Genomic DNA, 19,402 nt, shown 5'->3' with positions numbered 1-19,402 from the left:
GCCTCACTTACGTGCAGGTGCATAGCCCGAAAGGCTGAGTTTGGAAGGGAGAGGGGTGAGAAGAAACACGAGGTTGTACAAAAGCCAGCCTGGTCAAGGGGAAAAAAAAAATCCGAGACCCCCAAGGCATTCCCTTCATTAGAGGGTGGAAACAAAATTAATACGAATAGGAATAATTTATACGAATAATTGATCCTAGGAAGCGGCTCCCCCCACCCTACGTTCCTTGGGATCCGAGGAAGAAGCGAGCGGCTCAGGAGAGGCTGGGGCTGCGGCGCCCGCCGCGCCGGAGCCCGGTTTCCCAGCGCCTGGGATGTGAGTGTGTGTTGTTGGTATAATATCAATTCATTTAAAATACGAAAGTCAAGTCGCGTAGACTGTGACAGCAACCGTAACAAAAGGTGCAAGCAACAGACAATGCGATGTGCTTGTACAGATATTGTAATGATGCAAATGAAGTGGAGGGGACGAGCTGCCTTATTATGTACATAAATACACAGTGGCTCGCTGTGCCATCCGTGAATGCAGGAGAGTGAGAGAGAGAAGGGGAGGGAAAGAAGGGAGAGAGGAAAGGAGAGGGAAGGAGGCGGGAGGAAGAGAAGGGGGGAAGGAGGGAAGGGAGGAAAAAAAAAAAGGGCTCAGCTCGAAACTGCTGCCAGTTTTTCAGCAGCGCGCACGGCGGCAGCCCCTCCGCCGGGCTGCGCGCACCCTCCGCCCGCGGCACAGCCGCGCTCCCGGCGCGGGCAGGCGGGGAGGCTCCCCTGGCCGGACCCTTCCCCAGCCCGCGGAACGGCCCCGCCAGAAGCCGGCGCTTCCCAGGCACCGGGCGGAACACTGCAAGGAAAACGAGGACGGGCGAAAGGCAAGGTAAGGGGCCGCGGCGGTGCGGCTCTGCACGGCCCGGGGTCGGCCCTGCAGGCATCGAGGTGCAGGTCCCGCTGCCGGAGCGCTTCGCTCGGGGCGATTTTCCCCAGGGGCAAACCTGGCAGGGTTTGTAAAGAACGAAAAAATGTCCCCAGCACGGCCAGATCCCCCGGGCTGCTGCCTCCCGCCCCGCCGGGCTGAGGCCGGTGCGGCGCCCGGGGGCACCGCGGGGCTCCCCCGGCTCTGCCCGGCGGCGGAGCGCGCCCGGGCCGCTCCCGCACCGCACTCCGCGGGGAGCGGGGCTGCCGGGCCGTGGCTGGGTCTGAGATTGGTTGTTTTGTTTTGGTTTTAGTTTTCTTTTTTTCTTTCCCATTGTCATAGGGATGATTATTTAAATCTCCATCTTGGAAAGTTGCATTTCACCCAGGGCGGCCAGGCAGAGATTTTCCCGGAGACAGGGTGTGCGGAGTCCTGCGCCCCCTCCCCGCAGCCACATCCTATCTCCTCTCTGCCTTTGTTGGCAGATTTGGGCATTAAAAAAAAAAAAAAAAAAAAAAAAAAAAAAGATGCGAGGGTTTGTTCTGTCCCGAAAGCCGGCAGGGCCCGGCCCCTCTCTCCCTGCACCTGCCTGCCGGGGAGTCTTCCCGTCCCAGTCCCGTGCGGCAGCTTTACGGGGCTTTGCATGATTTAAAATTACCCAGGCACATCGTGGACACGGCCGCTCCTCTCCGCCGACTCTTTCACCCCCCCTCGCCTTTTTTTTTTTCCTGTTGTTGTATGTGCAAAGTTCCCCTCTTTATCCTCCTTTTGCTTTGGGGTGCTGAGGCTGGAAGGCAAAAAAAAAAAAAAAAAAAAAAAAAAAATTAAGAAAAAAAAAATAGAAGCGACCAAGAGTGTAGCCTGCCTGGATTTGAGGTGATTTCAATAAGAAAAGCGATTTCGCTAAGGGGGTGCGAGTTTCAGTCGCGGGAATTGTTCTTCCCCAGAGCACGAAGCATCTTTATTAGACGCAATTATTTATTTTTTTCCTCCAAGTCTAAGCCCCGGCCTGGCTCAGCCCCGCGGCTCGCAGGGACAGGCAGCCACAGACACTGCCGGTGTCGGGCATTAGTCGAGCCCCGCTCCCCGTGCCGGGCCGGTCCCTCCCCAGCAAAGTTTTGTCTGAGGAGGAACAAATCAAACCTGTGGGATCGGCCTCTTTCCTCCCTCTTGCAACAGTTGCTTCCGAAATAACCTTGAAAGAAAAAAAATACATATAAAAAAAATTAAAGCGAGATCCTACGAACGAAATCTTTCCTAGCAGCGCCTGAAAAAAATAATTATACCTTTTTCTGGACAAAGCTGTGCGTGTGCAACCCTCTCTACCCCCCGCACTTCGGAAACTTGCACAAAAGGCGGTTTTGTGGGCAGACTGGGGTCGACCTGAGGCTTTTCCTCCTCTTTATTTGCAGCCGAGCGAGCTGCGGGGGTGGCGTGCACCAGGCAAATTGCGGACAAAGCGCAGGTGAAGGCGTGTGCGGGAGTGTGCCGGGGGCGAGGCTGGGACCGAGAGTTCCCACCCTGGGGGACATACCCCGCAGAAATCGTCTGCGGGATGAGGGATAGCGTATTTACAGAAACAAACACAAAATAAGTTTTCCGCGATTTATTCCCCGAGCCGTTTCTCTGGCTTTTTTTTTTATCTCTTTGTTTTTCCTCAATGCAATTTAAAGAAGGGTCGTGCGGTTACGAGGTAACTATGTCACTTTATAACCCTATTAGGAGCCATTATACGTGGTAGTAACGCAGGACAGGGGGGCCGGGGGAGAAGAAAAGCAAAGCGGAGACAAGAGCAGAGGAAGGAAAACACCGAAAAAAAAAGAAAAGGGGGGGGGAAAAGACAGAAAGCAAGAACTTCCCCTCCCAAAAAAATCCCATCCAAGGAAATAAACCCGGGGCGGGGCGGGGCGGGGGGCTGCTCGTCGGGGCCGAGTGCCCGGGGCTCCTACCTGCGGGCGGCAGCCGCTGGCAGAGCCGGCTGGTCCCCAACCTGCGGCGGGGCGGGGGGCCAGGGCGATACGCCCACAGTGGGCCCACCCAGCCCCCTCCCCGCCGGCGGGCAGCCGCCTTTCCCGGCCCGCCCCGGGCCTCGCACATCGCCCGCAGGCACCGGGAGCGCCGCGGCCCGGTGCGGGACTGAGAGCTGAGCGCTCTTTTTCTTTCTTTTCACGGAGTTTTCCTGCCCTCCCTGCTTGCGGCGGCGGGTTGCACCTCACGAAGTGAGGAGTGGGGAATGCTGCACGGGAGGTCTCGACCCCCAGGTCTCCGTTCACGGGGCAGCCGGGGGGGGGGGGGAGAGCGTGGCTTTCGGGGGGTCGCCGAGGGCACCCCAGGAAGGGGTGTCTGGAGGAATGTGCCCTCGGGTCTGCGAGTCCCACCCCCGCTTCCTCAGGGACAATTTTTCCCAGGTCCAAGCACCCAGGAAGAGGGGGGGAAAAAAAGGAAAAAAAGAGGAGGAAACCCCTCTCCAGGAGTGTAAATAAATGGTCCGTGTGCGGCGCCGGGGTATTTGTTTTCTGCCTTCGCCTCTACCCAGGAATAGGTGTCACCTCCATCACATGGCGCTACTAACTGTTGCTAAAACATGTTGTCGTCTCCCCCCTCCCTTAACGATATGACATCACTTGTCAATCAAATCAAAATAACCAGTTGTGCTTCCAGGTCTGGGAAAGCTCCCTTATTAAAAGAGAAAAATAAAATGCAACGGCAATAACAAAATAAAGTTAATAAAACGGAGCCCGTAGTGTCCGGGGGAAAAAGCGGGGAAAGAAGGTAAACGGGGGTTTGCGGGAGCGGGGCCCGGCCGGACCCTCTCCCGGGAGGCTTGGCAGAAAATTGAGGGAAGAGCTGCTTAACCAGCCGTGTGAGCGACGGGCTGCGGAGCGGAGCTAAGCCGCTCGCCTCCAGCAGCCAGCGCGGTTCGCTGCTGCTCCCGGTGGGTGAATTAATTCAATTAAAAACCTCAGCCGTGCCGCCGGGGCGTTCAGCAGCCGAGACCGGAGCCGGCAGCCGGTTCGCCAAATCCAGGCAGCGGGGATGGGACACGTCGGGAATAATAATAAAATATATAAAATAAAATTATAAAATAAAACAAAATACTGCGAGCCGGCTGGTTAGGAAACCTCCCAGCTCAGCCAGGTGTCTCGGCAGAAATCCTTCATTCCTGCTGGAGGGGTTATTTATTTCGCGAAAGGTTTTAACAGGATGGGGGTGCAAAAGGCGAGAGGTGGGTGCGAGGAGAGGCGCCGGCCGCAGCCAGCACCCGGCAGCGGGGAGGTGGCAGCCGGACCCCCGGCCCGGGGGTGGGGTGGGCGCCGGGGGATCCTGTCCCGAGGCGGCGCGGCCGGAGCCGCCGCCGCCGCCCGCTCGCCCCTTTTGTTTTGCTTCGCCTGCCGGCCCCCGGGTAACCCGAGACGGGGGCTTCAGGGAGCCCTGGCCGGGCAGCGCCGGGGTCTGCCTCGCCATAAATCAAGCCGCCTGATTAATCTTTACAATTTGTCTTTTAAAACAAACACGAACGAATTATCAGCTCGTTAACTGCGATTTTATCACCTGTCTAAAACAAACAGCCCACCCCACTTCCCCCCACCCAAAAAAACCCAAAACAAAACCAAAAATCGCGGCCCCGTGCTGATGGCAGGAGGGCAGTAATTAAAATATCCATATTACTAAGGGTGTAGCGAGGCACTGGGTTTTGCTGCCGGCCGGGAGCGGGAGCCGGCAGGGCCCGGCTGATCCCTGCCCCGCTGCATCGGGCGGGACCCCCCGGCCCCGGTAGCCTCCGACTGTGGGTAGAACGAGGCGCCGAGGGGACCTACCTGCAACCGCATGAGTTTATTTTATACTCACCTTTCTTTCAAAACGTAAAAAAATCCGTTTTGGGGCGATATTATGTGTGATTTTGGTGCTCGTAGAAAAAAAATCGCTTCGGAGGGAGGAAGCTGAATTTTCAGAAACCTCGATTGATTTTCTCTCTGTCTTTTAACTTTCCCTTTTTTTAAATAAATTTTTTTTTAATTTATTTATGCTTTGTTTCCCTTTCCTCCCGGGCAATACCTGCCCAACGCTCCTTGGGCACGGTCCACAGCGCGGGGGGCACTTGCCCTCCCGAACCCCGGCCCCTCTTCCCACCAAGCCCGGCCCAGCGCCTGTTCCCGGCCTGCCCGGGCCAACCAGCCCGTCCCGGGAGAAGCCGGCTCCACCGCCCCTTCCGCGCCCGGCAGCCGCCGGAGGAGCTGCCGCCCGGCCCCACCACTTGCGACCACCCCCCCGGCAGGAGGGGGCGAGGGGCGCCGCAGCCCCGGCGCCAGCGCGCAGCCCCGAGGTCAGGGTGCCGGGACGAGCGGGACAACCCGGGCTTTGGGTGCAGGAGGCGTCAGAGGAAAGGATGAGGGGAGGGGGGAGCATAATCTGCTCTCCCTGCCCCAGCCTTCGGTTCCCCCAGTCCAGCCCCCGCTCCCCCGCCCCGCCGGGCAGCGCTGTGGGTCCCCACGGGGGGCTGCGTTGAGAGATCCCTGGGGGGAGGTTCTGTGGGGACAACGGGTGGTGGTGAAAGAATAGAGAGGGAGCCCCATGTCGCTCCGGCCAGACGTGCTCCGCAGCGAGGAAAGGGAGTTTTATTATTATTACCGTCATCATTATTATTATTATTGTTATTATTAAAAAAAAAAAAAAAGTTCATTTCCTGGCGAATTTGGCAGTGACGGGTGACGTCAGAGCCCCGGCGTCGTAGTGACTGGGGCGGTCGGGCCGGGGGAGGCCGGCTCCGGCTCCCAGCCCCCAGCGCTGCCCGCCGCGGGGGCGGCCCCGGGGGCAGCAGCAGCAGCAGCAGCAGCATCCCCGGGGCCGCCCCGCTCCCCCCGCCCGCAATATCCCCGTGGGGCCCGGCGCAGCCCCGACCGGCTCCCGCGCCCCCTGCCCCGGCCGCGCCGTCGGGCTGGAGCCGCGGCCGCTGCCCGGAGAGTGGAGGGGCTGCTCCCCGCCGCCCCTGCCCCGTTCCCCAGGCAGGGGCAGTGTCCTCGCCCCGCGCCCAGCTCGAAAGGTTGAGGGAATGCCACCAGCGTTTCCCTTTTCCCCCTAAAGCAGCGGCTGAGGAACGGGAGAGGAGCGCCTGGGAAACGGTACCTGCAGCAGCGCCCGGCCGCGCTCCAAGGAGTTAATTGTGACTTTCCTATTATTAATATTTTCCGCCCCAAAAGCGGACGGGTTTACCCGCACCTTTAGGAGTGGTGGACGGGTTTACCCGCGCCCCGGCTTACCCGGCTGCTGCCGCTGAGCTGCACCGCAAACTCCACAGAAAACGCCTGTTGATTTAGGATGCGCCTCTGCTCCCCGGTCCAAAGCACATAAGTAATTGCAAATACTAAACCTGTGATGTTTATTTCGTTATTTATGTTTTCTTTTATAAAACGTGGGAGAATGGAAAAACAAGAGTGTTTGCGGCTCCGCAGCCCCACTGGGAAGGCTGTAGCCGGTCCCAGCGCCCTTCGGCCCCGGCCCGGCTTGGCTCCCCGGGCCCACAGTGGCCAGGAAACCCCAGCCTGGGCCCGGCCCGAGAGCTGCGGGCCGGGGAGCAGAGAGGGTCCGTCTCTGCCCCGCAGCCGGCTCGGTGCGGCCCCGCCGGCCAGGCCCTGCTTATCCCGCCGGTCCCCGGGGCTGTCGCGGAGCCTCGCAATTATTTGTTTTTAATTATTTTTTTCCCCGATCCGGACAGTTATTTTAAACTAACATGATGGGAACGACCACGGTGGGGTTTGTCCCGCTCCCGGCTGCATCCTGCTCTGCCTGGTTTAAAGGATTTTAGCGTATTTATCTCCCCGGTGCCGATTTCCAGCCTCGGGCATCCCGGCGGCGGCGCTGGGAGCCGCGGCTCGGCAGCACCCGGCGGAGCCGGCCCCATCCCCGGGCTCTTCCCGCACTCTGTCCTCCCTCGCCCCCTCCGCATCCCCGCACACCCCGGCGGGACCCCCTTATTTTGCCGTCCCCGCCCCGCAGGGGCGTGCAGCGCCCGGGCGGGGAAAGCCCCCAACGGCGCTGCCGGGCGAGCATGCTGCGAGCGGGGGAAGGGGGGCGAAGGAGGGGGTCTGCCGCGTCCCCCCCACCCTCTCCCCCCTCCGGGCCGGCTCCGTTTGGGGCCGGGGGTGCGGTTGGGGGCGGTGTGGGACGGCGGGATTGGCTGGCCCGGCCGCCGGCCCTGCGCGCCCCGGCCCGTCTGCGGCGCCGCGGCCAGCTGGCGCCAGCGCTCATATAGGATGCGCGGGGATGGGACCGAGCCGGCCAGAGCAGCGGCTTTGCCATCTGAGTAACACCCTCCATCCAGCCTCCTCTCCTCCTCCCGCGCTCGCTCTGCCTTTCCCCCCTCCTCTCCCTCTTTGGTTTTTTCATTCCCCCCTCCGTTCTCCCCCTCTTCCCGGCACTCGCATCCTCCACGCCGGCATCCATCGCCACCCAGCCTCCCGCGCCGGGTAAGTATGGGGCAAGGGAGGAGGGCGGGGGGGTCGCCGTGCCGCTGCCAGGGCGAACTCGCTGCCTTCTCTGAACACCCTTCTCCCCGCTCTTCTTCCCTCTCCCTTCCACATTTCTCCCCCTCCTTTTCCTTTTGTGTCAGTCGGAGTTCTTGCTAGAACTACGCTGTATTAGTTCTGCCGTTTTTCCTTCTTTACTCCGGTTTTGAAGCCAGCTGGAAAAACTCCTGTTGACGTTTGTAGCGAGAGCGGGGAGTGGGGGGGGAGAAAGCTTTTTTCCTTTTTTTCTTTCTTTTTGTTTTTGTTTTGTTTTGTTTTGTTTTGGGTTTTGGTGGGGTTTTTTGATGTTGTTTTTGGTAAAGAGTTTGGAATGGGATCTCTGTTTATTTTGTGGGGCAATGAGCAGGGAGGGCGCAAGGCAAGGACTTTTGGGGGAGAGAATATTTTTGGAAGGGGGGAGGGGCTCTGCTTCCCCCTCCCCATCCTTGCACCGCTGGGAAAAGAACCCTGCCGGGAGCCGGTCCGGCAGGCAGCGCACCCCGGGCTGCCGAGCCGCTAACCCTCCCGTCTCTCCCTACAGGTGCTGCCCTGGCGCTTCCCCGGACCTGCCTACGCTACCCGCCTGTTGACAGAGGGACACGCTGACTTCGGGGGTCCTCCCCCCGTCCCCTCAGAGGGTGCGCTCCAGTCACCCGGCGGTTCTTTTTCTAAGAAAAGCTACCCCATCTCCTAAAACCAGCCAGCAGAGCCAAAAGCCACCCCACGAGCAGCACCCCCACCCCCACCGAGCGCCACTAGCTCCTGGCCCGGGGGTGGGCGGGAGGGGAGGCCCGAGGCCATGGAGGTGGCCACGGACCAGCCTCGCTGGATGGCCCACCACGCCGTGCTCAACGGGCAGCACCCCGAGAGCCACCACCCCGGACTGGCTCACAACTACATGGAACCAGCGCAGCTCCTACCTCCGGATGAAGTCGACGTCTTCTTCAACCACCTGGACTCACAGGGCAACCCTTACTACGCCAATTCCGCCCATGCCCGGGCCAGGGTCTCCTACAGCCAGGCACACGGTAAATCAGCACCCTCGGCCCCTTCCCCGCCGTCTCCTCCAGGGCTCCGGGCCCCTCCGTACTGGCAGCGGGCGTCCTGTGCAGGGGCAAGAAGTTTCACTCGGGGCCGCTTCGGTGTGTCGGATCCAGGGAAAAGGAGATCTAAAACAGGACAGAAAGGGAGGCATGGGTGGATTTTAACCCTAGGGATAACCAAGGACTGGAGGAGGGGAGGGAAAGAACGGGGGGAGTGAGAGAGGAAGGGGAAATAGTGTGCGCACAGGCAAAAACTTCTCAGACACGGCTACTTCCCGGATGCAAAATACAAACCGATTCAAACAGGCGACGGATTTGAGAGTGTTTTTAGGAACCGAAGAGAGTGCGTTATGAGAGCTCAGAAGATAAAGCAGAAAGGGGTTTGCTGCCTATTCCCAGGGGTGGGGTGGGTGGGAGGAAAGGGGGTGCTTGGGTCCCCCTCCTGCTCCCATTGCTCCTTCTTGCCAGGCTGGCTGATATGTCCCTCGGCTGGGACAGGGTGAAGGGGCTGCCGCGTCAGCCTGGCTGCTCTCCCCCGGGTTGAGAAGTCTCTCCCGTGGCCGGCTGTCCTTCGGCTGCCCGCAGACTGAGGAGCTGCCCAGCCACGGGGAGCTGGGGAACTTCTGGGAGCCGCTCCGGGCTGAGCTGCCTCACGCTGATCCTAATCGCTCTTGTGTTTCTACAGCCCGCCTGACCGGGAGTCAAATGTGCCGGCCTCATCTTATCCATAGCCCGGGGATCCCTTGGCTGGACAGCAGCAAGGCGGCACTGTCTGCCCATCACCACAACCCCTGGACCGTCAGCCCCTTCACCAAGACACCCCTGCACCCCTCGGCAGCCGGAGCGCCTGGGGCCATCTCGGTGTACCCGGGCAGCAGCACCTCCAGCACCGCCTCCGTGTCTTCGCTAACCCCGGCCTCACACTCCGGCTCCCACCTCTTCGGCTTCCCCCCGACCCCACCCAAGGAAGTGTCCCCGGACCCCAACTCCACCAGTGCCGCCTCCCCTTCCTCCTCTGCCGGGGCTCGGCAGGAGGACAAAGACAGCATCAAGTACCAAGTGTCGCTGTCGGAGGGGATGAAGATGGAGAGCGCCAGCCCGCTCAGAAGCAGCCTCACCAGCATGGGAGCCCAGCCCTCCACCCACCACCCCATCCCCACCTACCCCTCCTACGTGCCGGCAGCCCACGACTACAGCAGCAGCCTCTTCCACCCGGGCAGCTTCCTGGGGGGCCCCGCGTCCAGCTTCACCCCCAAGCCGCGGAGCAAGGCCAGGTCCTGTTCGGGTAAGTGTCGCAGCCCGTGGGCTCCCCGCCGCGCACCGGCCGGGTGTGGTTGGTGGGTGTCTGCGCTGGCTCTTGGGGTGAGGGTGCAGGCTGCCGCGAGGCTGGGTGCTTGTGTCGGCCCTTCGGGACGGAGGGGAGGGTGACTGCTTGGTCCCGCTCTTCTGGGTTTTTAAACTAGGAGATGGAGCTTGGACCAGGCTCCTACGGGTGCCAACGCACCCCGGCACCGGCCCCAGAGCGCTCGAAGGGGCCGCGGGGCACGGGGCCGGGGCGGTCTGAGCCAGCAGAGCTTTGTAGAAAGACAGATTGAGATGGGAAAAAAAGTTTTCCTCGAAGACAGGCAGGCCTCAGCTTCCCGAGGGGCTCAGGCCCGACACTGCTCCCCCAAATCAGGCAAACCCTTGCAGATGACATGTGGGGACTTCCCGGTGATGGGTATTTCTCCCTCCATAATTTCCATATCTCTTCACTAACGCCACCCTAGGCCCCAGCGCAGGATGAAAGCGAAACTTCCCTGGCCGGTCCCCTTCAGATCGCAAAGGCCTTCTTTCCTGCACATTTTACAAGAGTAAAAGTTCAAATATAGTTTACATACCAGCGCAAAAGACTGAGGTGTCCAGTCATTGCTTACTCCAGCCTAACTTTAACTAGAAAATACTCTTTTTTTCCCCCTGCCCCTGAACCAGACATATCTTTGCTTACAAACGACTGCCTGCAAACCTTTCCCGTGTTCACAGCCACTCCTTGCATTTCGTCCTAAAAGTGCAGTCCTAAATCAGCAAATTAGGCGATGGACCAAGTTTTGATCCCACTTTTAAATCACAGTAGTTATACAACTGGACAGATGAATTAAGACAATTTGTGTAATTCTTCTGACCTTCCTTGTTTGACATCCTCATCAATGGAAGGAGATTAACTAAAATATATCGAGACTGAATTTAAACAACACTTTAAAATACATGGCTCTTATAGGTGTTTGTGCATGTATTCCATTGCACATATTTGCTTGTGAGTACACTACATGTTTTTATTTAAGTAGACAATAATTTAGAAATGTGAACTCTTAAGAGTTTTGCAACAAAAATACCAGCTATTTTACAAGCTCATCAGCTCTGTTTCAAATGGCTCCTTTGAGAGGAAAAATGCACTCTTTCTTTGCCACTCTTTAAAGGCAGTTGCTGCTGTGTGTATCTATTTTTTGGTAGTGCAGAGAGTAGAAAATAAAGGCAACTGGCAGCCTGAATGTCCTGAGTTTAGAAACTAATTCAAGACCCAGGTCTCTGAAGATAGATGGATCTTGAGTAGCTTTTTTATTTTTGTCCTGTAGCCGCCAATGATTTTTAGATGAGGGAAGCAAGGAGCTTTTTTTGTTTTGTTTTACAGTTGCCTTTATTTTTTTTTTTCTTCTGTAAGGGAGCTCCCAGTGCAAGGAACTGGGGAAAGTTCGTGACCACTCAGTGTTTTTGTAGGAAAACTAAGACTCACGACACAACGACTCCTGCAGCTTCCTGCCCTAGGAGGGACAAAAGCTACAAATGCAGCGCCGCAGAGCTCCCCTCATTTTTCACTCTAGACTGTGTTGTTTAAAAGCTACCCACTCCCTAGATTAAAGGAGACACAAGCCCTGCTGAACTCAACATGGCCTGCTTCAGTTATTAGCAAAAAGAATTTCCTATCCAGTTAAATACTGTAGGATTTGCATAAACTATATTAAGAGAGATTTCTATATTAAGCAGACCTGCCCTCGAACCATCCAAGGCAAATGAACTTTTAGCAGAGAGCTTTCGCAGGCAGAAACAGATATCTAGAAGTTGTATGTTGGGTTTTATTTAAAACAGCCTTCTACAATGCTGTGTTTAGCAAGCTGTGCTACTAAAACTAATAACGAGGCAGTAATAAGGTAAACTGCTCCCTACCAAATCCAAACTGGATTGTTGAAAAGTCACAGAAAAAGAAAAGTGCTTTTGTTTTTCAAAGCCTGTTTTTTTACAGTAATTTCCAGAGTGCTTGTTGAAACTGAACTTTCCCAAAGATCAGCATTAACAGCGTTTTTCTGCTTTTAGAACAAAAATAATAACTGAGCCTCTGGCATTCTGTATCCATTCCCAGTCTGCTCGGCTCTACTTTCTCATCCTGTAGCATTTGCAACAAAAAAGAAAGCCCAGAATGGGAGGTCTTTTTGCTTAGATTTAATCCCAGAAAACCTCTTCCTTTGACTCTCGCTTTAACATGTTGTGGGTTTGCAGGTGTATGTGTGTTTGTGTACACGTGTACGTGTGTATTTGTGGCAGGAGAACACAGGATCTAACCACCGGAGTGCAATAGATACGGGAGGGGAGCGGTGCCCAGTGCAGACTAAGGGAGTTCTTGTTACTGAAACGACAACTTCCATCTGACACAATAAGAGTGTCACTCTTTCTCACCTTGCAGAGAGTGCTGCCCGTTTCTGATCATGACATAAAATACTCACCGGAGTCTGGGAGTTCTCGAAACACCGAGCTCCTTGCTGCATGTGCTGTAGATGTCACTGCTGTCTGAATGTGCTTGAATTAACACACTGTTTTGACTTCTGAAAAATACCTAAAGGACAATGCAAAAAGCTTTTGTGAATTTGTTTTTAAAGAAAGAAATCCGGTTTCTTCGTGTTTCCATTTAGAAGGCAGAGAGTGTGTGAACTGCGGAGCAACTGCTACCCCTCTCTGGAGAAGAGACGGCACCGGGCATTACCTGTGTAACGCCTGCGGGCTCTACCACAAAATGAACGGTCAAAACCGACCTCTCATTAAACCTAAGCGGAGGCTGGTAGGTGTCTCTATTTCTCCTGGGTTTGGGGATAAATAAGGCAAAGGGACCACACACAGGCACAAGTCAAACGAGTCTCATCTCTGCTCAGCCCCTGCGTGGAGCCGAGCTGTACTGTACACGGGGGTCAGTCACGGCGAGGTCACTGCCGTGCCTCGGGGCAGATCTCCCCCCTCCACCCCCATCCCGGCTCAGACCACCGCGCCGGGAGCGCCTCCGCCTCTGTCCCGAGCCTTCCTGCCGCTCACAATGCACGCGGGATATCGGGTATCCGTCTCCCCGTTTATCCTTGGATGACAGCTTTTAATTTAATTCCTCATTTATTTGGCCTCTTGGGACGTTTTGGGCACATACCGGGAGCGAAAGGGTTATGAGCGTGAATGTCCTCCACCGTGTACTAAAAAAAAAAAGTTCCAGCTCCAAAAAAGCAAAACAAATCAGATGAGTCAAAGCTACTGCTCCTTACTTAATAATTATTTGTATAAAAGCCATGAAGTAATTTTCACTCTTATATTCCCTGGCAATACTAATATTGGTTCCCTCCCCAGACAATCCCCTACTGTTAAAAAAAAATTCCTATTATTTTTCCATGGAGTCACTTATACTTTGTATTTTCATTTGAGCGATTTAAAAAAAAAAAAAAAGTCCTTTCTAAGCTCCTGGTAGTAGTTTCCTATCCGGATATCTGTACGTTAAAGATAAGGAAACTTTGTGTATCTGTTTCCTGACTCTAAAAGCTTTTGAGAGTTTCTATAGGCAAGCCTTGCCAGTCATGCTTGCTGTTTTGAAATTTCTAATACACTCTACTCCACAAATAATGCGTAAAATGCTAAGAATAATAAATATATTTTTTGGAGCTTTGTGATTTATGGTGCCTAAGTCTCTTAGCTATTCGTGGGCACGTTTCAATGAGGTTTGGAGAGCAGAAAATTGGCATTACTGCCCTAACACTGGGATAGGATACAGAAGATTTCTGTCGTGAGTCAGAATTTCAACTATGCAAGCTTCTTAATGACTTGCCTTCTAAAGTGACTGACATATAGAAAAATGTTAAGACAACAGTGTAACATTATCGTCTCTCAGGCTCAAGTGCTTTCCAGACTGAATGGGACAGGCCATAGAGTTAAGCAGCATAGTTGAGTATCAGTAAGCCATCTCAAATATGCAAACATAGGTCTCCACCTTGTGTGTTGGGAGACTGTTATACTTAGCTCACTGTGCAGGGTTTGGGGGGCACTAAGGAGGTTTTCTTTTAGTGTAGTTGTTTTAATGTTTTCTTTTGTTTTAATTGATTTACAGCTTTGTTTATTGCCCCTTTTTCCACTGTAGTTTGCTTGTTTGCGGGGGAGAGGAGATGGCCATCTTTGGGAATTTGTTCATCTGCCATGCAATAGCAAAGTGATCATATTAATAATGTCAGCGTTTGGATGTCTGGCATTAATTGTGTTTGGGTTGCATGAGTGCATTTGCAGTAGGGGGTACCCCCTCTTTCTGCCTTTGGCCTGTTCTCACGGGTGAGTAAGGGACTGTAATATATGAGTCTCCGAGGGCCTGAGTCTTGCCTAAAGCTCCTAAACTGTCCATCAGCTTTGGGAAAGTTGCAGAGGGCCATGGTGTAAATCAGGAGCAAGTGAGAACAGAACCCTGGGCTCCTCTTTGGCGAGAGGGTCGGGCTGTGCTTCCAGCGGCGCCAGCTCCCCACCGGGGCCGGCAGGCAGGGAAGTGCTCAGAGTTCTCTGGGAAACCCACTGCCCCAGGACTCGGCTCTGTGCTCATGGAGATGCCCTGTGCTATCGTGAGCTTTGCTGCTGCTTCACCCCACGGCTCTCTGTGGCTAATTGCAGAAATATCCAGGGAGCAAGGCCCCCAGGGAATGACCATGATTGATACACTTGTGGAAGTAAACTCTTAATTTAAGAAAATACTGAGTCCTTAGCATTAATTCAGTAGCACAAAATGGACTGTATTCTGACCACTTACAGAGGCAGGGCTGAAGCTTTCTAATACAAAGTTATTTCCCAAAATACGGGGTGCAGTTAGTCCGTCCATAACACTTTATACCTCACCATCCATGCACAAAGAATGCATTATTGTGGGGTCTGCTAGACAAGGGCCCATCCAGGAATCACTGGCTGCCTGCTGTTCTACTTTTCCTGTTCTTGTTTTGGGTGAAAGTTTGGGCATTTTTCTTTCCCCTCACCTTGGTTTCAGCAGAACAATAGTTTTAGGAAAGGGTGCTGGATTTTTGGTGGTTTTATTTTCTTTTAAGACAGTTGTTTGAGGGCTTGTCAGTCAAGGAACTGAGCAGGGACAGAGGCTTCGGGTCAGCGGAATCATTGCTGCAAGGCATGAAATTTGGTTTGCTAAATATTTAAAGAAAGTTTTTGTTTTCTCCCTTTCACTTGTAAATGCAAACTGAATTTTCAGTGATGGCTCTGATAAATACTGCACCCAGCTAAGTAATGTGGTTGGTTTTCTTTTGTGTCCACCTTTCAAGGGCCAGAGTAGGGGTAAAAATCACATTCTTTAAGATCATTCCCTGTTTTCAAACCCAGTCCCAACACTGGCACAAACCAAATCGGTCATTAAAGAAAAAGAGAAAAGTCAAATGCATTTTCATGATGCATTCTAGAATCCTGCAAGGGGAAAATCACATTACTTTTCCTCCCTCTAAAATTTTTGTTAGAGATTCATTGTTTCTCTCCTTACTTCCTCTGCACACACAGTGCCACTGGGCTTGAAAATGCAGCACGCATAGGAGAATATTTAAATTTAAACAAAAACCTAACGGCTATAAAATGTAAAACTGACAGCAGCTTTCCTCCAGCCCCGATGCTCTGTCAAATCTTAGTAACTAGTTCTTCCCAACCTAAATATTGAGTCCAATTTGACCTTTCTCATGATCTCCCTCCTCCTGGCGATACATTTTAATTTTCTTTTTCTTTTGGTTAGTCAGCGGCCAGGAGAGCAGGGACTTGTTGTGCCAACTGTCAGACAACCACCACGACCTTATGGCGACGTAATGCAAACGGGGACCCAGTTTGTAATGCCTGCGGACTCTACTATAAATTGCACAATGTGAGTATTTACTCATCTCATGTGTCGCTGCTTGCCTGGCCGGGATTGATGTCTTAACTGCATGGTGTACACTAGGCTTTTATTGGTTTCAGGGGTTTGGTTGTTGTTTTATTCCTTCCCCGTCTCTAAGGTTCCCTTGGGAAGTGACAGCCGTTCTTTGTCAGCATAGTGATGCTAAGTTCAGTGACATTACAATGTATTAGCTTGGCTTCTAACGCTTGGGCAAACCAGGCAAAATAGAGCTACCACACTTGGTTTTAACTATGTTTTGTGTGCCGTTTCCCTCCAGAAAGAGAGGCCATTTGGAATGGGCTCCCTGCAAAAATTAATCCTGATGGGCTATCTGCATTCTGACTTTGTAAAAATAATTATATCTAAGGCTTTGTTGTATTTATTTACTTTTTTTTTAAAGAAATTATTCCTAAGCAGGAATTGCTTGACATGTTGGAACGTTATTTAAACTGTAAGTAACAGAGGTTACTGGTACAAGATCGTTCATGTTTTAGGACTGAATTTGGGTCAGCATGTGCCTCCTGGTTTGATCTTCTATTAGGAAATGTATGAGGACTGAGGGTTAGCCTACGGGAAAGAGAGTCATCAGCTGCCAAATTCAGTTCAATTTGTTTTTCATGTCTGGGGTTTTTTTGTGTGTGTGGTTTTATTAAACAAATCAATATAAACAAGTTCTGCAGAGAGAAACACCATTTTTTTTGGCCAGAAAAAGGTCTCCATCCAGGAAAAACACATGGGGGCTGTCCAAATATTTTCATTTTTGCACAATAAGGTCATTTTGTCTGCATGAGCCTGATTTTCTCATTTCTTGCAGGTGAACAGGCCTCTGACCATGAAAAAGGAAGGAATTCAGACCAGGAATAGGAAAATGTCCAACAAATCAAAGAAAAGCAAGAAAGGCTCTGAGTGTTTTGAAGAACTGTCCAAGTGCATGCAGGAGAAGTCATCTCCCTTCAGCGCTGCTGCCCTTGCCAGTCACATGGCACCCATGGGGCATTTGCCCCCTTTCAGCCACTCTGGACACATCCTACCGACACCTACCCCCATCCACCCATCCTCCAGCATCTCATTTGGACATCCACACCCATCCAGCATGGTTACAGCCATGGGATAAAACCTGATGACCAAGAGACCCACCCAGAGATTGAGAACATGGGGCTTTGCCTAAGATGACACCAAGTAAGAAAACATTCTGCCGAGAGGAGAATGTAGGGATGGAAAAAGGGCATCTTTGCTCCCATGTGGTTTTAACTGTTAATGCTGGACTAAAACCTTGCAAATGATGGGTCTTCTGCAGAAATGTGTAGTGGTGCCTGTAATGCACTTTGCCCCCTCAGGTATAAGAAAAAAGAACTCACCTGTTCAATACTTAATGGTCCAGCAGGAAGCAAAAGGTGGCAGAAGCTGAAGGAAAAAGCTTGGAACTGGCTTTCCTTTCTCTCTTTGTTATTACTGTGAATATTGTAAAGAGATGTAAGCAGCCTCCCAGGATGGAATTGGCTCACTGGAAGCCACACATGCTGGATTTCTATCATGGACTCTGTTTGGGATGGGGAAAAAAAGAAGAAAAAGAAAATTAAAAAAAATAAAAGGACATCTTTATAAAACCATAATTTTTAAAATCAGACACAAAGTCATATTTATTTTGTTTGCCACAAAAAGCCTCAACCCCTCTGATTGCATGTTTTTGTGCTGTCGTTTGCAATGGCTACCCTGTAAGAAAATCTGCCTCTAAAACAAGGAGGAGAGGGGAAACATACTCAACAGCCCTCTTGGATTAGCTCCATCTATCTTCCATACCAAAATTACTAGTAAGGGGGAAAAGATTTCGAGGGGAAGGAACAAAGGAAAAACATATCTGTAATATGGGATTTTAATGTGCCCAAGATGGTGATTATTTTGACACGATTTCTTCATTCTTTTCCCTAACATGAAAGATTGCTTTAAAAAAACAGCCCCTCTTCCAACTACCCTGTTGCTCCTCAAAACAGACACCTAGATGGGACAAACTGCTGGGGGGAAAAAAAACTCTTGGGAAGGCAATCCTGCACTAGCAAGGGGTGAGATACAGGCGTTTACCAAACCGCACTGCAGCTAACTTCTAGCGCAGCCGAAACCATCACAGGGCATAAAAAACATCCAACTCACAGACTTCAGAGGTTGAAGCATTTTTGTTCCGTTGTGTTGGCAGCTGTCGCTTAAAAATGCAGATTAGCTGCTTGGGTAAACTTCGGGCAGTGTGGCCACCAGGTCCACACGCAGGCGGCCGGCGCGTGTGCTGTCTCAGGCATCCAGGCCCCGGTGGACTTCACAGGGAGGAAGGGCAGAAATGGGGTTGAGATCACTGTAGAGGGGGAAAAAGAGAGACAATCAGTTTGAGCTTCACACATCCGTCAAATCCCAGACACAGAGACAGCTGATGAGACGAGGGAAAGCATCGTTCTGTAAGGGGAACGTCTGTTTTCCGTGGTGGATTTTATATGAAAAAAAAAAAAAAGAAAAAAAAGAAATTTAAACCTCCCATTATGAAACCATATTGTACGTAAATGACCGAAAACAAAGCTATTGCCAATGTGAAGTGTATTCTATTGATTGTTATGATCTGATGCCTCTCGTGAACACAAGCTCCAGTATAACATACAGTGTACATATTTAGCTATACTTCTGATGAAAATGCCCCAATGAACGGAGGGGTTTGATAATGTAAACCACGTAAGCTTAACTCTGTGACAAGCTTTTTATTTTATTTTTTTAAATTTTAACTATTTTGTTGTTGGGTTTTTCTTTTTTTTTTTTTTTTTTGGATCAAGCCAAATTGTATCTTTACTGCAAAAGTCCTGCTTTAAAGAAAAAAAAACAGAATGAAACAAAAATGGATGTATGTTAATTTTTTTCTAAACATGTAATTCTAGTATTTTATAATTAAGAACCAAGCAGCCATGAAAATCCTGCTTTCCTCCTTTTTTTTTTGGTCTGCATAGGCATATAGGTGCACTTTGTAAAGAAGTGGAAATAAATGGGAAAACTAAATTGGTTGGGAGAAATCATAAGAATTTTTAATCTACTGAGGTAAAGAATTAGGTCCTTTTTACTTTTTACCTTTTACAATGGTACAGTTGTACATTATTTGTACCCAACTCAATTCTGTAGGATTTGAGCAGAGGGGAAGGGATGTGGGTGGAAGACAGGGATTACTGATACAGTTGACAAAGTGCAATATATTGTCAGTCACTGCAGCATAGACAACGGCAGTCGAGATTTAAATTATTTTGTACTTGTATCAGCATAAAAAAAAAAATTCTTCAGTATTTTCTGGTTTTATTTTTAATTTTTATTTTGCTTATTTTTGGATTAGTGAACTAAGTTATTGTTAATTATGTACAACATGTTTATATATTGTCTGTAAAAAGTGTATGCTTTCCTCATATTCCTTCAAGGTGAATATTGCTAAGAATAATAAAATACCTTTTTTGTGAAACTATCTGTGCCCAGCTTCATGTCATAAAAGCTGCTTGTAATAGGGAGAGAGGGAAAATTATCGTCGTCATTGTTGCCAGTAGAATTACTAGCTTAAACTTTATGCAGAGTAGTCTATGATATTTCGAAAACCTACCAGGGTAGGACAAAAAAAAAAGCATTTGATGAATGATTCAATATTAAAAGCACAGGTACAAAAGCTCATTCTCTGGTGTTGTTTTGGGGTGATGAGGTCATGCATTTAAGTGTGCTAAAGTTTCTAAACCGGTTTAAAATCTGAGGCGGCAGCCACATTGCTG

General features: G+C 51.6%; 1 protein-coding gene and 1 long non-coding RNA gene across 4 annotated transcripts; one reads left to right on the top strand and one right to left on the bottom strand.

Moving 5' to 3' along the window:
* Nucleotides 1-632: 632 nt before the first annotated feature.
* Nucleotides 633-19,104, top strand: GATA2 (GATA binding protein 2). Of its 3 annotated transcripts, none has more exons than XM_051788730.1 (6): nt 633-867; nt 7,948-8,434; nt 9,135-9,734; nt 12,391-12,536; nt 15,489-15,614; nt 16,441-19,104. In XM_051788730.1, exons 2-6 carry the CDS (start codon nt 8,206-8,208, stop codon nt 16,738-16,740), a joined length of 1,401 nt encoding a protein of 466 aa, XP_051644690.1. In that variant the 5' UTR covers nt 633-867; nt 7,948-8,205; the 3' UTR covers nt 16,741-19,104. The 3 variants fall into 3 exon arrangements, with proteins under 3 accessions (XP_051644690.1, XP_051644689.1, XP_051644691.1); XM_051788729.1 differs by lacking the exon at nt 633-867 and adding an exon at nt 7,009-7,367; XM_051788731.1 differs by lacking the exon at nt 633-867 and adding an exon at nt 7,395-7,602.
* LOC127471635 (uncharacterized) lies at nt 881-8,436 on the bottom strand. Its single transcript, XR_007904717.1, has 3 exons — nt 8,327-8,436; nt 2,047-2,098; nt 881-1,690 (listed from the first exon to the last, which is right to left on the bottom strand). It is a non-coding gene; the product is annotated as an uncharacterized LOC127471635 (long non-coding RNA).
* Nucleotides 19,105-19,402: the final 298 nt, after the last annotated feature.

The sequence above is a fragment of the Manacus candei genome, unplaced genomic scaffold, assembly GCF_025592945.1.
Source record: "Manacus candei isolate 608988 ecotype Guabito, Panama unplaced genomic scaffold, ASM2559294v1 h1tg000025l, whole genome shotgun sequence".
NCBI lineage: Eukaryota > Metazoa > Chordata > Aves > Passeriformes > Pipridae > Manacus > Manacus candei.
This window is presented reverse-complemented; position numbering and strand designations above follow the sequence as displayed.

Bases quoted from the DNA above. Each gene is read 5' to 3' on its own strand.
- GATA2 (XM_051788730.1), top strand. From the start codon at position 8,206: ATGGAGGTGGCCACGGACCAGCCTCGCTGGATGGCCCACCACGCCGTG. The intron at 8,435-9,134 runs GTAAATCAGCAC...GTGTTTCTACAG, and splicing joins CTCCTACAGCCAGGCACACG to CCCGCCTGACCGGGAGTCAA. The intron at 15,615-16,440 runs GTGAGTATTTAC...CATTTCTTGCAG, and splicing joins TCTACTATAAATTGCACAAT to GTGAACAGGCCTCTGACCAT.